The sequence below is a fragment of the Corapipo altera genome, unplaced genomic scaffold, assembly GCF_003945725.1.
Source record: "Corapipo altera isolate COAL_440 unplaced genomic scaffold, ASM394572v1 23, whole genome shotgun sequence".
Classification (NCBI taxonomy): Eukaryota; Metazoa; Chordata; class Aves; order Passeriformes; family Pipridae; genus Corapipo; species Corapipo altera.
In genome coordinates, this window is record NW_020884878.1 from 10365897 (window position 1) to 10379888 (window position 13992).

Genomic DNA, 13992 nt, shown 5'->3' on the forward strand with positions numbered 1-13992 from the left:
TGACTGCGACCACGTATGTCTTCAAGACATACTTTAGGTAAGTTCTTCAACCTAACACTGAGTCTGCTCCAGAGCCACCACCCCCCAGCTCCCCAACAATGACTGCATCCTCTCAGCTAGAGTTTGGTGCCAGAGTAAGCAGTGGTGAATTTTGGCAATACATATACCATCTTTTTGGATGGAACATGAAGACAGCCTTGGGGCAGCCAATACATCTGTACTAGAAATATGTTTATAATGTGGATGTTATAGATCTGGAGTGGGGTGGCTGTGACTGCTCTGCAAACACTCAGTCCAGGTCCTTCCCCAGCCAAGACTGACATTTTGCTACTTTGAGACAGTGCCATTTCTTTTCTTTCAGTGTACGAAACAAGAGAAATTTTGTAACAGTCCTAGAAAATGTTTCTACAGAATGATGCTTAGAGCACACATTGCATTCAGGGGGCATGGCCAGGGCTGCCTGCAAGATATGCTGAGCACTTGCAGAAGAAAGGAGCTAGGCAGCTTGTAACAGAAGCACTGGAGTCAAATAGCACCAGTACAGTCACATGTTCAGGAAGGAACGAGGGTGTAAAATGAAGTTCACTGCTAAGCACCTTTTGCAGGTTACTCTCTCCAGAAATAGGCCACGTGGTGGACCAGCTGCTGGCTTGTAGAACCTCTGCTGACCTACCTGACAGGACAATGAACCTCTTATTCAAGCCACCACCTCCTGAGAAAAAGGATAAATGAAGCAAAGAGAGGCAGATTTTTAAAGAGTTTCAGAATTGATCCATGTTGACTTTCAACGAGAGACTAATACAGATGAATGTCTGAACAACAAAAACGTTTGTGTTTGTGTCTCTGACAGTTTTCTCACCGTATTGAATCATGTTTTTGTTCACCTCAGAGTCATGCAGGGAACCCAGAATCAGCCCCAACTCTTGCATGTAATTCTTTACAGCACTGAGTCTTTCTCCTGTTACTTTCTGCTTCAGCTGGCCCTGCAGCTGCACAGTGGACTCCACTGCCCAGGCTTCCTCTTCTGTTGTGACTAAACCAAGGCTCAAAGAAAGCCTCAGAGTGTGGGACTGTTTCTGAACTGCTGCCAAGTTCATTTGGGGAGAAAAAACAAGTTTCACATCAATTACCTTTTCTGCTCTTTCCATAAAAGAAGTTAGCTTGGTTTAGCATGTTCTAACAGATCCCCAAGCTGCATGATCAAAAAACTAAAGCACCAGTGCAGGCCATAACACACCTCACAAGATGTTTTAGCATTTGTGTCACTAGCTGGCAATAAGCTAGAAAGGTGTATTTGGTAGCACGACTGCCTACAGCCACGGACCTCTCCTCTTCAAAGTGTGTTTGCAGATGGCAATTATCCATGTTGAGGACAGCAAACATAAAAGCCAGCTGTCCCTGCGATTACTACCTTCTCTGCATGTCTACATCAGCATTTATCTGTGTCTTCAGATAACTTTTTTTGATGCATGTAATGGTTAACAGAAGTGTAAATGTTTATGAGGGCAAGACAACTCACTGGCTTCTGAATAGTGACCAGTGGAGTCTCTACTACGTAGAAATAAAAGACATGTTGACACATAAGTGCAGTCCAGTAATTTGGGTAGCATGGCTAAGTACAAGTGGTGCTCCTTGCAGCTCCCTCACCCTGGTCTTCAAAGCTTAGTGCTGGGCAAAATTGTGTCTCCAGATGAACAGTTATATCCATCTCAGGTAGCATATAGGGCAAAGTAGCTGCTCTTGGCACCAAAATTTCATTTCCAATAAATATTTGCTTACTTTTTTGGATGTAACGCTCCACTCTACTGACCAGCCAGGCCCCATGGTCTTTGCTCTCTGTTTGGAGTGAGGAAATGTGGACAGATGCACATAACATCCAAGAAAACTAGCTTCATCAGCATTCACCTTTGTGCTTCTAGGTAATATGTATTTGAAGCCATGTAATGTTTAACAGAGGAAAACAGCAGTATGACTAAAGCAGCAAGAAACAGCACAACCCATAGGAGAGCAAGAGCCTTCTGAATGTAATGTAAGTACCCAGTTATCTTTAACTTAATGATTTTGATACAGCTATCTGGCCTTTAGCTAAGTGAGTCATAAAGCACATCTGCTTTCAAGGATGAAACCTGGTTTCTAAGCACTCAAATGACAGGTGAGCTTGATTTTGAGAAATATTGACTAGTCATCATGGCTGGGCTTCGCGAACGAAGATTTGGGAAAGGCTCTATCCACATTTGTTACAAGCACACTGGTGGCTAATAAGGCCAATGCGAGACAGACATATCCAATTGCAAAAGGCACAACAGAAAGACTCCTTAGGTGGTATATTCTGCAAGGCACAATTCTTTCTGTGTTGTCTTTTCTCCTCAAGAGTGATCCTGCGTGCATTCTCAAAGGAGACAGCTGTGTTATAGATGGTGTGTCTCCAGGCCTCCTGATTTGAGGCCAGAATAGACCAGTTATGTTGATCAATATGGCCGAGGCTGAGATGTTGTTTCAGGGAGTCCTTGTACCTTCCTTTCGGGGCTCCTCTCTTGCGGCAGCCGGTGGCAAGTTCACCATAGAGCAAGATCTTAGGGAGGTGGTGATCCTTCATCCTTGAGACGTGCCCTGCCCAGCACAGCTGTGTTCTCAGCTGAGGAGATGAGGCTGCCTAGGTAACTAAACTGCTGGACTGATTTGAGCTCTGATTGGCCAATGGTGATATAGGGATGATGGAAGACTTCCTGAGGTGCAGGTTGATAGAGAACTTCTGTCTTCTTTAAGCTAACTTCCAGCCCAAAGAGCTTAGCAGCATCTGCAAAGCAGGATGTTAAACACTGCAGAGCTGCTTCTGTATGGGCAACAAGGGTGGTATCATCAGCAGCTCCTGGACAAGATGGTTTAAGGTCTTAGTGTGGGCCTTCAGTCGCCTCAGGTTGAAAAGGCTTCCATCAGTACGGTATCGGATGTAGATACCGTCTTGATCATCAAGGTCTGCAGTGGCCCTTTGGAGCATCATGCTGAAAAAGATTGTGAATAGAGTTGGTGCAAGAACACAGCCTTGTTTCACACCATTGGTAATTAGAAAGGGCTCAGAAAGTGCATCACCATATCTGACTTGGCTGCGCTGATCCTCATGAAGTGAGATGATCATTTGAAGGAACTTGGGGAGACATCCTAAAAGTTCCAAAATCTGCCATAGACCTTTTCTGCTCACAGTATCGAAAGCCTTGGTGAGATCAACAAAGGTTACTTAGAGACCTTTATTCTACAACCAGATAACCAAAACTGAAGTGAATGAGTAAATGACTTGCACCACAATGGTCCAGACAGAATTCACAAATTGATTTTGCTATGCCAACTTTCCCTGTAAATCCCAATTTACTCAGATCACATAGAGCAAAGCTGCAGAAGGACAAGCTGGCTCTTTTTCACCTGAATTTTAGTGGTTAGAGTGCTGACACAGGGTGGGGAAAGTACCAGTAAACCTCTCATCCACTCTGCTGAGTGCCTTTACCACTGACTGGGGGGTGAGCAGGTAACTTACGATCATCTGCCCTGCAGCTGCTCCATTTCAAGTAGGACATTAGGTGAAGGCTATTTGGAGTTACTTTTCTTGTAATTGGTACAATCTTTTTAATGGGAATAGCTCTTACCTGTTTTCTGACAGGTTAAGCATCTTAGACATTTCAAATCATCCCAGCATGTTCCGGGTCTAACTGGTAAAGGAGAAAGGAGTAAGCAAACAAACAAAAAATCAGGCCCAGTCACTCCAAATGTCCAAGATGCCATGATCCCGTCTCAGTCCTGAGTGCTACTCTGGCTCTAGGCCCATTTACCTTACAAAAGGAGACCTTCCTGCTGATAGCAAGTTTGGAAAGACAGGAGAGGCCAAGCCCATACCAGTGACCTCACCCTCCTATGACCAGATGTGTTCCTTCCTGTGTGTATCCCCCATCTGGAATATATTACATGAGTGGTCATTTAAAGTAAACAAACATATTTTAACCTGATCAGGTATTGAAGCAGAAAAATTTTACCAGCTCTCGTGATTAGTCAGTTTGTATACTAAAATGAGTCAGGAAAAAGAGAAAACATCACTTTTAAATGCTGCAATCTCATATTGTTTTCCATTGACATTGCACTGTCGTTCATCGTAACCCTCATTCAATCCCAAATAACATAATAATCCCAAGAGTTCTTAAGAGATGAACATAAAAGAATTAATCACAATGCTTCTGTTGTGCTGCCTTGTTATAAAATGGATTTACATAGAGACAAAAGAAAAAAAAGAAAGCCTTTTCTCTTGTTCTCCCTCTCTCTTATTTTCCTTTAATACTCACTTGTTTCTTTCTTTCTCCATGTTTCTTTCTCCAGTAACAAGGAACTTTTGTAGCTAAAGTAAAGCAGAACTGAAGTAGGCAGCAACAGAATGGGCAGGAATTACAGATAAACTCAGAAGCAAATGATTTAAAAAACCCACTTTCATAGCAAAGGAGCAGGTCAGGAGATAACAGTGATTACCAGTTGAAGGCAATAGCAGATAGAAACAAAAGATGAGATGTCAATACAGCTGACCTCCAGCATCCAAGACCATTTTGTTCTTTGTCCATGCAGTAGCTGTGAAGAAAGATGAAGGCCACCCTCTCACTGTGCTTTCTGGTGGCCTTGCTTCACCTCACTGTTCACAGCCTGACCCAGACTGACCACCACAGTGACCAGCCCAATGCAACTGAACCCCAGGAGCAACATTCCCACGAGGGAGATCCTCTTGAGTCCTGCCAGCAGATAGTCCCCAGCAACACAGACTTTGCCTTTCGGTTTTACAGGCAAGTAACCACCCAAGAACCTGGCAAGAACATTTTCTTTTCCCCAGTCAGCATCTCTACTGCCTTTGCCCTTCTGGCCCTGGGCTCCAGAGCCACCAGCCAGGCTCAGGTGCTGGAAGGACTGGCCTTTAACCTCACCAACACTCAGGAGGAGGAGATACATGATGGCTTTCGTCATCTCCTCCTCTTGCTGAACCACCCTGGTAACCAGGTGCAGCTGAGTATGGGGAACACCCTGTTCATGGACAATCACCTGAAGCCACTGAAAACATTTCTGAAGGACATCAAAAAACTCTACAGAGGAAATGTTGTTTCTAGTAACTTCCAGAATTCCACTGAAGCTAAAAAAGAGATCAATGACCATGTAAAGAATGAAACCCATGGAAATATAAAGCAAATACTTAAAGAACTTGATCCAAACACCCTAATGGTAATTGTTAACTATATTTACTTCAAAGGTAAGTTACATAGATGCTACTTACTGCAGCACCTGCTTCACCTGCACTAAAACAAATATGCTAAATTATTTTTGAATAATTTTTAAAAGAAAGGCAAGTGTTTGGAGGAGGCTATCATGAACAAATATTGAAAGTTCTCACACTTTGAAATGTCTTCCATGTCTAAGTTTTTCTAGTATACGTCTAGACTTCTAAGAATAAAAGTCCATTTATTTGCAATCTTCAAGTATAGGGAATTGCCAGAGCACAACAGATTCATACATAGTTAAGTTTTTCCATCAGACTTCATCTACTTATTATTTTTAAAATTAAAATATTTTCACATGCTGTACGGAGTAGAAAACTAAATTCTAGAAATGCTGATTAACAAAAATTACCAAAAATTTTAATTTATTTACAGTCCATGTCTAAAATGGGTAGGTACCTCGGGAGTTGAAGTCTAAATGTTCTACAACTTGTCACCACATTATACATATCCCAAGAGGTAATAGTGAATGCATTACTTTGGCAATGATTAACTTCTTAGATGTTATATCTATTTGTAGCAGCATGCAGGACACACATAGAATTTCCACTCAGAAATGAATGTTTAGAAATAGATGAACTTTCAGCAAAACAGATTTTATTTCAAGTTCTTAAATTAGATTTGGATGCCCTAGTCTCAGGTACCTAGTCTGAGTACCATACCAGAGTATATTTCTTTTCTGGAGGGCAAGGAGGAAAGGTTATAAAGCAATCAGAATACTGTGGAGTTCACATTCCGTTATTTATTTTTCAAATTTAGTTTATTTCTAGTCAATATTAAATTGTTTAATTGTTTATTTCTAGTCAATATTACAGAATGGCAAGCTGTAATCCCTGTCTATTTGTTTCGCGAGTGACCTGTTTTAATACAAAATAAAATATCATAGAAAATTCAGTTCAATAAACATCAAGAGAAAACCACTTTGAAGATCAAAGACCTGGAAGCCCTGTTCCATTTACCATAAAGCAGTTATGTTCAGGACCAAAACTTCGGGTTGCTCTGGCATGTAAGCTTTTCCTTAGTGCTACAACATGAAGAACACGAAAAAGCATGTGAGGAGCTTAACATGTTACCTTTTAAAGGGCAGACATCTGCTGTGAAACTTGCTTTACAAGCAATATTCTGAAAACAGAGAGCAAGTCACTGGATCCTGGTCGGCTTTCATTTGCTTCAAATAAAACATAAGGTAATATGAGGAAGTTACTTCATGTAATTTATCTGACTTAGAAAGGTGTTGTACAAGTCCCTACAAAATTTAACCTGAGATATTTAGTTGTTGCTGAACGTAGTAGAGCAAAGATGACAGGGAACAAGACCTTTAGTAAACTCGTAACACCTTTTATCTTCAAGTAAATCTTCAGATATGGGTTTATCTAGTGTACATTAGTCTAGACTATATTAAGATATCCTCCTTGAAGTAAGTATTCAATTGCATTATTTCTCTTTTGGTTTTAAGCCTACTGGGAAAATCCTTTCAGTATTAGGGGGACCCACAAGGATTATTTCCATGTGAACGCGAAGACCTCAGTTGAAGTGAAGATGATGACTCGAGATGGATTCTATAAAGCATACTCTGACAGGAAGTTGTCTTGCAAGGTGGTGCAGATTCCTTACAAGGGAGATGTTGCAGCACTGTTTATCCTGCCCAATGAAGGAAAAATGAAACAGTTGGAACGTGGCCTGACAAAAGACACAGTGTCTAAATGGGAAAAATCACTTCAAAGACGGTAAATATAGAACTTTGATTCGACGATTCAAGGTAGTCAGAATCCAAAGCCTGAATACTATGATCGGGTTTTACAGTTACAAGCCTGTGATGTTGATGGGAGGTTTAAGCAATGGAATAAGTGTAAAGGGTCAGACCAAGTGATTGGATGATTTGATACTTTCAGCAGAAATTAGAATCAGTATTGCCTTGTGGTAAGGGAAGAGGTCTCTGAGGTGGAAAATTAAATTTTTTTCCCCATATATTTTCTAGTTGATATTAAGTGTCTCCATTTCTCTTGTCTTAAGCACATTAACATAACGCAGAGCAGTCAGATCCCTCAGAGGGAATGGGATGTGAATTCCAAAAGAAAAACCATCAAGGTTAGAAAAGGAATGCAAATTTTGTTCCAAAAATGCTGGCAGCACCACTGCTTGTTGTCTTACCAAGTGACTCTGTTGCAGAATCATGAAAGAAAGCCAAACTGATATTTTTCTCCTTCCATACTTTCCTTATCCTCCAGACTATCATCTTCCCATCTTCTTTTTCTTGCCATCTCTTTTAGATTAAAAGACTAACATTTTAGCACAGAAGAACCACCAGCAAGTTGGGAACATTCAGTCCAAGGTATGCTTTGATTGCAATAACTACCATAATTTTCTTTTGAATTAACAGGAGGATAGAAGTGCATATTCCAAAACTATCAGTTTCGGGCACCTATGACTTAAAGAAGATCTTAATGAATCTGGGTGTAACTGATGTGTTTTCTGATCAGGCTGATCTGTCTGGAATCACAGGAAACCTCGATGTGAAGGTTTCAAAAGTAAGTTTGTCAGCAGAAACAACAGTCTGTGGATTCCTTAACACCCAAGTGCCTTACCCTAAGCTAAGCTGTAAAATTTTACTTATTGCTAGGGCTGGCTGATACTCTGAAATAGAACATTTAGCTGATAAAGTCACTGTAAACTCTCTCAGACTTCTCCAGGATCTGGAGATAAGATCTGTCTTTTGTCTGATAGGTAAAGGTGGTGGGTGGAGAAGCGGGTTTAACACTTTACCGGAAACTGAACACAGCGCATTTTCCGCATGTGAAAGAAGTGTCCATGGACGACTGTTGGGGATGTCTTGCATCAACATATCTACCAGAAGAAGCAGCCTTTTTCCAAGATGCATTGTATAATTTTAAAGGATTTAAAAACTGATGTTACTGTCGAAGGCTCTGATGAGTGCTAATAATGCAAGACGGACCAGATTTGAGGAAAACATCCCACTTACTGAAAATAATGTGAAGACAAAGACTAGTATTCTTACAGCCATTCTGAAAGCAGCACTTACAATGTTCTAACATCTTGGGGCTAGTAAAAGAAAAATATTAAAAATGCCCAAAAATAATTTAATAAAAAATTTGGTATCAAGGTTGTAGTCTACTGGCTAAATTGTAATGCATGTGCTGTTAGGAATATATATAGAGCAGTTCTGGAGCCTGGCTTCCTTTCCCTTTGAAACTGTCATTCCTTGTGAATTTGCTTGAGTATTCAGTTAATTCCACAAGACGTGCAGTGGGTAAGGTCTGTACTGGATGCACTTGTGGTGAGGAACACTGAACGTGAGAATACTTGCTTATTGAGACACCATTGCTAAAAAACCAACCATGAGCTGTAGTGCGCCTCTTCCTGGTTCCTGGCCCACCAGCAGTTTTTGTGAAAGGTAGTAGTTGAATTAACTTAGTGTTACTTTGAATTATCTCACAGTGCATTCTCCACATACATTAATTCTTGCTGCATTTTATTGTAGGCTACTCACAAGGCCCTGTTGAAGATTCATGAGAATGGCACAGAGGCTGCGGCAGTCACTGGCATAGATTTTCTTCCTCATTCTGTTCCTCCTGTTGTTAAGTTCGACCGTCCATTTTTGCTGTTGATTGTTGATCAATATACTCAGAGCATCCTCTTCATGGGAAAAATTGTAAATCCAACTGAAAAATGACTGGTCAGTGACTGGTCTTATTGATTTGAATTGTATTTTATAAAATTATCATTCCTTATGTTTAAAATTATATCAAAACAGCTACTAACAATTTTCTTTTTCCAAAGAAGTCAGGTAAGAGTGTGTCTTTCTTAAAAACATTGTTCTTGCTTTCTCCTTCAGTAGAAAGTAACAACTGACATACACCTGTTAGTGAATTATGAAGAATTTTGTAAATCAGCCTTTTAGCGATAAGTGCCATGTTTGAAAAGCAAGGTAATAACCAGCTGAGACAATCAGTTTAAAACACTGTAAATAAATAAAGTACGAATTAAGAGGCCATGTCTGATTTGTGGGTAGGAAGGAAAGAAAGTTTTGAGGTTTGCTCCAGCTCCTGCTGGTTCTCACCAGGCCCTGGTGCTGAAGGGTTGATGTGGAAATTTAAAATACAAATGTAGTCCACTCAGGAATATTTTAGTTCTTCTCTTCCATGTGAATGTTATTGATGAAAAAAGTCATGTTCTATTTCCATGAGAAAATGATTTCTCCCCTCTCTGAGGACGTCTGTGTCAATTTGACACACCTTTCCTAACGCAGGCTTATGAATCCAAGGCAGTGTCAAAATCCGAATCCAAGACTTGGCACTTGAGAAGATATTGAGCAAGACAAGAGATGGATGCTGACAGAAACAGAGCCAGTCTGGTGTGATGTCAGCTTGGCTCCCTCCCTGTTCCATCCTGTGGGATCAAATGCAGATGCTTAAAAGTGATAAACATATATCACACTGCTCAGGGGTATAGCAGCATGGACTGAGGTTAAAAAAACAGACTCTTCTCAGTGTGTTAGACCTGATTAAATTTCTTTAAATATAATGAAACAGGTGAACAGGAATTTAATTTTTTTAATCAGAAATTTGAGTCGATAGTGTAATGAGGTCAATTTGATAATAGAGCAATTAGTATCCAAGAAGGAGCTACTCTCTAGAGTTCAATCTCTCCAAGGTAACTGTTACCTACCCACACCAGTCTGTGCAGTTAGAGAGTCTGCCTTGAGTACAGGATATTCAGGAACATTCATGGTCAGACGTACCCCTTTCCTGAAGGCAGACAGTCTCACACCTCCAACATCCTAAACTCCAGGCAGGCTGGTCAGGCCAACCCTCGCAAAAGGATAGCTAGCATTGGACCTGAAGCTCTGGGAAGGATTTTTGCCTGGAAGATGGAAATACAGGCCTGCCCTTCCACGGATGGAGAATGGGTTTGGTGGATAAATCCAAATGAATTCTCTGCAGAATACACTGTTGAGTAGGTAACAGCTGAAGCAACTGTAGCTTCTGACATTGATAGGGTTTCCAGTAAAAGGAAGGCATAGCTGCAAACCACACATTGGGAGAATCAGTCACTTTCAGACCATGCCTAGGCGCTTCCTTTGAAGGTCACGTCTTTTGCTATACTCCCCTTTATGACATTCACAGCTGATGACATCCACCCACAATGTCTTGGCTTCTTTGAGTACCCCTTTAAGTAAGAAATGCTACATAAACATCCTAAGTGGAAGCAGTGGCTAAATTAGAGCTGGGGAATACTTTAGTCAGCTAAATACACAAAAAGTGTTACTAAAATTGTGTTAAAGACTTGATCATGTATTTCTTGTAAAAAGAAGTTTCTCTAAACAGAAGTTCAGAAGCAATAGGGTATGAATACCTGGAAGGAATAAAACAAACACTGAGATTAATCATATTTCCAGAGTTTTCATCTAGGCTAGTAAATAAAGTGCTCCGAGATTTGTTCTCTGACCATGAGGTCAAATGGCTCATCACTGCTTATATCCACATTGCTTAACTCTAACCCTGCAAGTCATCCAAGCTGCTTATTGGAAATACCCACTGGCCTGTGCTAACTCCAAAAGCATGCTCAGCACTTGTTTGGAAGAGTCGTAGATGGCATGTGTCTGAAACTGTACTAAAAATATAAGGATGTGAGTGACTACAGGCTGATGGTCAGGTCTGGGCCCCAGAACTGCTCAATGTACTGGGACAAATGGAGCCAGAGTGAACAACTGAGGAGTCAGAAAGTGTCCCTCTGGCACTCAGCCCTATAAGCTCCCACTCTGCTGGTGATCTGCATTTTTTGAATGACACTAAATTCCAGGTCATGCTGATAGGCCTTCACCAGCTACTTCTCAACAGTGAGGGAACTGGAGCCCCTTTGCCCTTCTGTGGAATAAGATTAGAAAGTTCAGGAAACATCCTTCAAAACTACTGTAAGGCACAGATTGTGAGACTCCCATGTACTTAGCATAGATGTGTTTTGGTGGTTTCTTCTAAATAGTCCTGCGCATTTGTTGTCACAGTAACTGTGCATGCTTATTTTCAAAAGGCTGCTCCTCATTAGGAATTTATGCTGGTCCTCAGATGATACAGCAATGCTTTGATGATGCAGATACCTTTAACATTCCACAAATGAGCACATAGAAACTATCATGAAGCACAAGTTTAATTCTACTGCATTGTAATATAAATGAACTCAAAGGCAATTTAAAATGTGATAGAACTTACTGTGGAAGTATAGACACTGTCCATCATCTATATCCACTCCTTAAAAATACTGAAACCAAGATTTTTGTTATGATCCAGAAAGTATGTCACTAGTTCAGAGACCTAGCTGCTTGCTAGGTGCAGCCTTAAGTTCAAACTGGAATGAGCTGGCAGAAAAAAGGCCATTGGAGATTCTCCCTTGGCAGGTGCACTCCTTGTTGAGAAAGACTCAGCACCCAAAGTCAATGTCACGCAGCTGTCCTTCCAACTGTGCAGAGGCAGGCAGAGATGGAGGTGATAAAGCGCATAGCTCCTCACTCCTCAGATCTGACAGTGATGTTAAATAAAGCAGACCATGGCTGCAGTAATACCACTGCCAAACTAGTGCTGAGTCAGACAGATATAACCAGATCCCAGGTGAATAATTCAATCTCAAAGACAGTGCCAGACTAAAGGCAAACTCATATTTTTTGATTGCTAAAAATTTTTAGAAGCTATTTTACTGGCAAGTCAGAAAGACAAATGTTGCTATAACCTGATAAAGCTATAGAGGTTCTCAAAGGGCCAGATGGATGAATTTAGGAGTTGTTTCTGGAATGGTACCCAGATATGAAATCTACTTACAATTAGATCAAGAAACCTTGAATTGATTCTGCTTTTTCTTTATACATAATTGCATGCAATGCTCCTTTGCTGCGTGTGAGCCTGCTGTCCCTGACTGTCAACAGTCCAGTGGACATAAGCAGTGTAGGAAAACTAAGCACCACAGGAGCAGTAAACCCACAATGGAGATTCTTTTGGGTCCTGCAAATGGAAAGCCCTCAGGAACACACACTGACTGCCCAAGAAACTGGCAAGAGTGTTTTCTTCTCCCTGGTCAGGATCTCTGCTGCCTTTGCTCTGCTGGCCTTGGTCTCCAAAGCCACCAGCCAGGCTCAGGTGCTGGACGGGCTGGGTTTTAACCTCACTGACACTCAGGAGGGCACACCACTTTTCATTTTCTGTCATTTATTTTAATTCTGGGAGTTACATGTGCCATGTCTAAGTTCTTGTACTGTTGTACTTAATTAAAGGTTTTGGTCTGCAGTCTTAACTACTTGAGTTTGATGGAAAAAGAAATTCAAGCTAAGATTCAATTTGAGAGCAAAATTCTGGCTACACAGTTTACCTACTATTACTTATTTTTTCCACCATTTTATTTGAGTGATTTTTATAAAACTTATAACAGCTATTTTGAAAAGCTTTGGTAGTGTTAAGTAGGTCTACAACACCAATATCTTCATCTGGGAAGACAATATGGAAAATACATCAGTAGAATTTCAGATGAGCTCTCAGTGACAGATTAATCATCTTGAACACCAAAATGCTGTTTGATTGACTCCAATGCAATACACATCAGGTCTTAAATGCTTATATGCTCTTGGGAACCCTTTTTCTTTCAATGCTAGGAGATTAGGTACTGAAAAAGCAGAAAACATAAAATATTGTTTTCTGAACACTGATGAAATTATCATCTGAGATAAAATGTCTGTTATGAGAAATGGAATCACACCCTGGTAATAACTGATTTCCTTCTGAGACATAACACAGAAGAAATAAAATAGATTATTTATAAAACTTCCATCTAGCAGACTATGAGTTTATATGAAAATTTGGTTCAAGGATTCCTATTGCATTGGTGGAAGAAGCTGAAAACAAAACAGAAAAGGTCTAGCTTCTATTCCCAATTCTGTCACATACTTTTGCTTAGTCTTCAGCATTTTTCCTTTCTGTCAGTCATGCTGCTTTTTGAAGTGGGAGCCTGAAGCACTTTCATTTTTGGGGGAGAAAAGGATGAATATTTGTAAGATGTGCAGAGCACATGTGGGATGTCTTTTACAGAAAAAGATAAGTATACAGAGAGGACTTGATTTTATTCTAGTTACAGCGGTTTTGCAATTATACCAAACTCCTGATTTTACTGGATTTATGTGTATCAATAAGTTTATTGAGATGAACTTTTCACAGATATATGTTGAATGATAGATCTATATAGGATGAGGGTTTATCATGCAAAGTACACATTCATCTTGCTCAATCCTTATCTTGCTGGTATTTTCTTTTTGCAGTCACAAATCCTTTGCCCTGGAATACCCAGAAATACAACTTGCAAAGCTAGCACAATAATCTGATGACCAAACAAGAACAGAAATAAGTTAATGATATAGGATGTGCTCCTGCAAGGACGAACCAACACACTGCATAACTGAGCAGACAGTAGGGATAGAGATAATTAAATTATTCCTTAATTCCTTTCATATAGACCATTAGTAGGGAAATGGGAAAAGCATGTTTGTCAGTCCTTTCTATGAGTCCCCTGGCTCCTATAGCAAGAGTCCCCCTGTCCCAGCCACTGCATACCTCAAAGCATCCAGGAGCTCCATACTCTCTTCCGTGTAATTCCCCTTGATGGATCTCTTTTCTGCAAAACTGCACAAAATTTCCAGTTTAGC

The 13992-nt window shown here is 40.5% G+C and overlaps 1 protein-coding gene across 1 annotated transcript; it reads left to right on the forward strand.

Moving 5' to 3' along the window:
• Window positions 1-1589: 1589 nt before the first annotated feature.
• Window positions 1590-9299, forward strand: LOC113944723 (alpha-1-antitrypsin-like). Its single transcript, XM_027638171.1, has 6 exons — window positions 1590-1713; window positions 1920-2029; window positions 4600-5269; window positions 6751-7021; window positions 7675-7822; window positions 8794-9299. Exons 3-6 carry the CDS (start codon window positions 4615-4617, stop codon window positions 8983-8985), a joined length of 1266 nt encoding a protein of 421 aa, XP_027493972.1. The 5' UTR covers window positions 1590-1713; window positions 1920-2029; window positions 4600-4614; the 3' UTR covers window positions 8986-9299.
• Window positions 9300-13992: the final 4693 nt, after the last annotated feature.

Coding starts and splice junctions, on each gene's coding strand:
- LOC113944723 (XM_027638171.1), top strand. CDS start 4,615: ATGAAGGCCACCCTCTCACTGTGCTTTCTGGTGGCCTTGCTTCACCTC. Junction 5,270..6,750: donor TAACTATATTTACTTCAAAG/GTAAGTTACATA, acceptor TTTGGTTTTAAG/CCTACTGGGAAAATCCTTTC. Junction 7,823..8,793: donor TCGATGTGAAGGTTTCAAAA/GTAAGTTTGTCA, acceptor ATTTTATTGTAG/GCTACTCACAAGGCCCTGTT.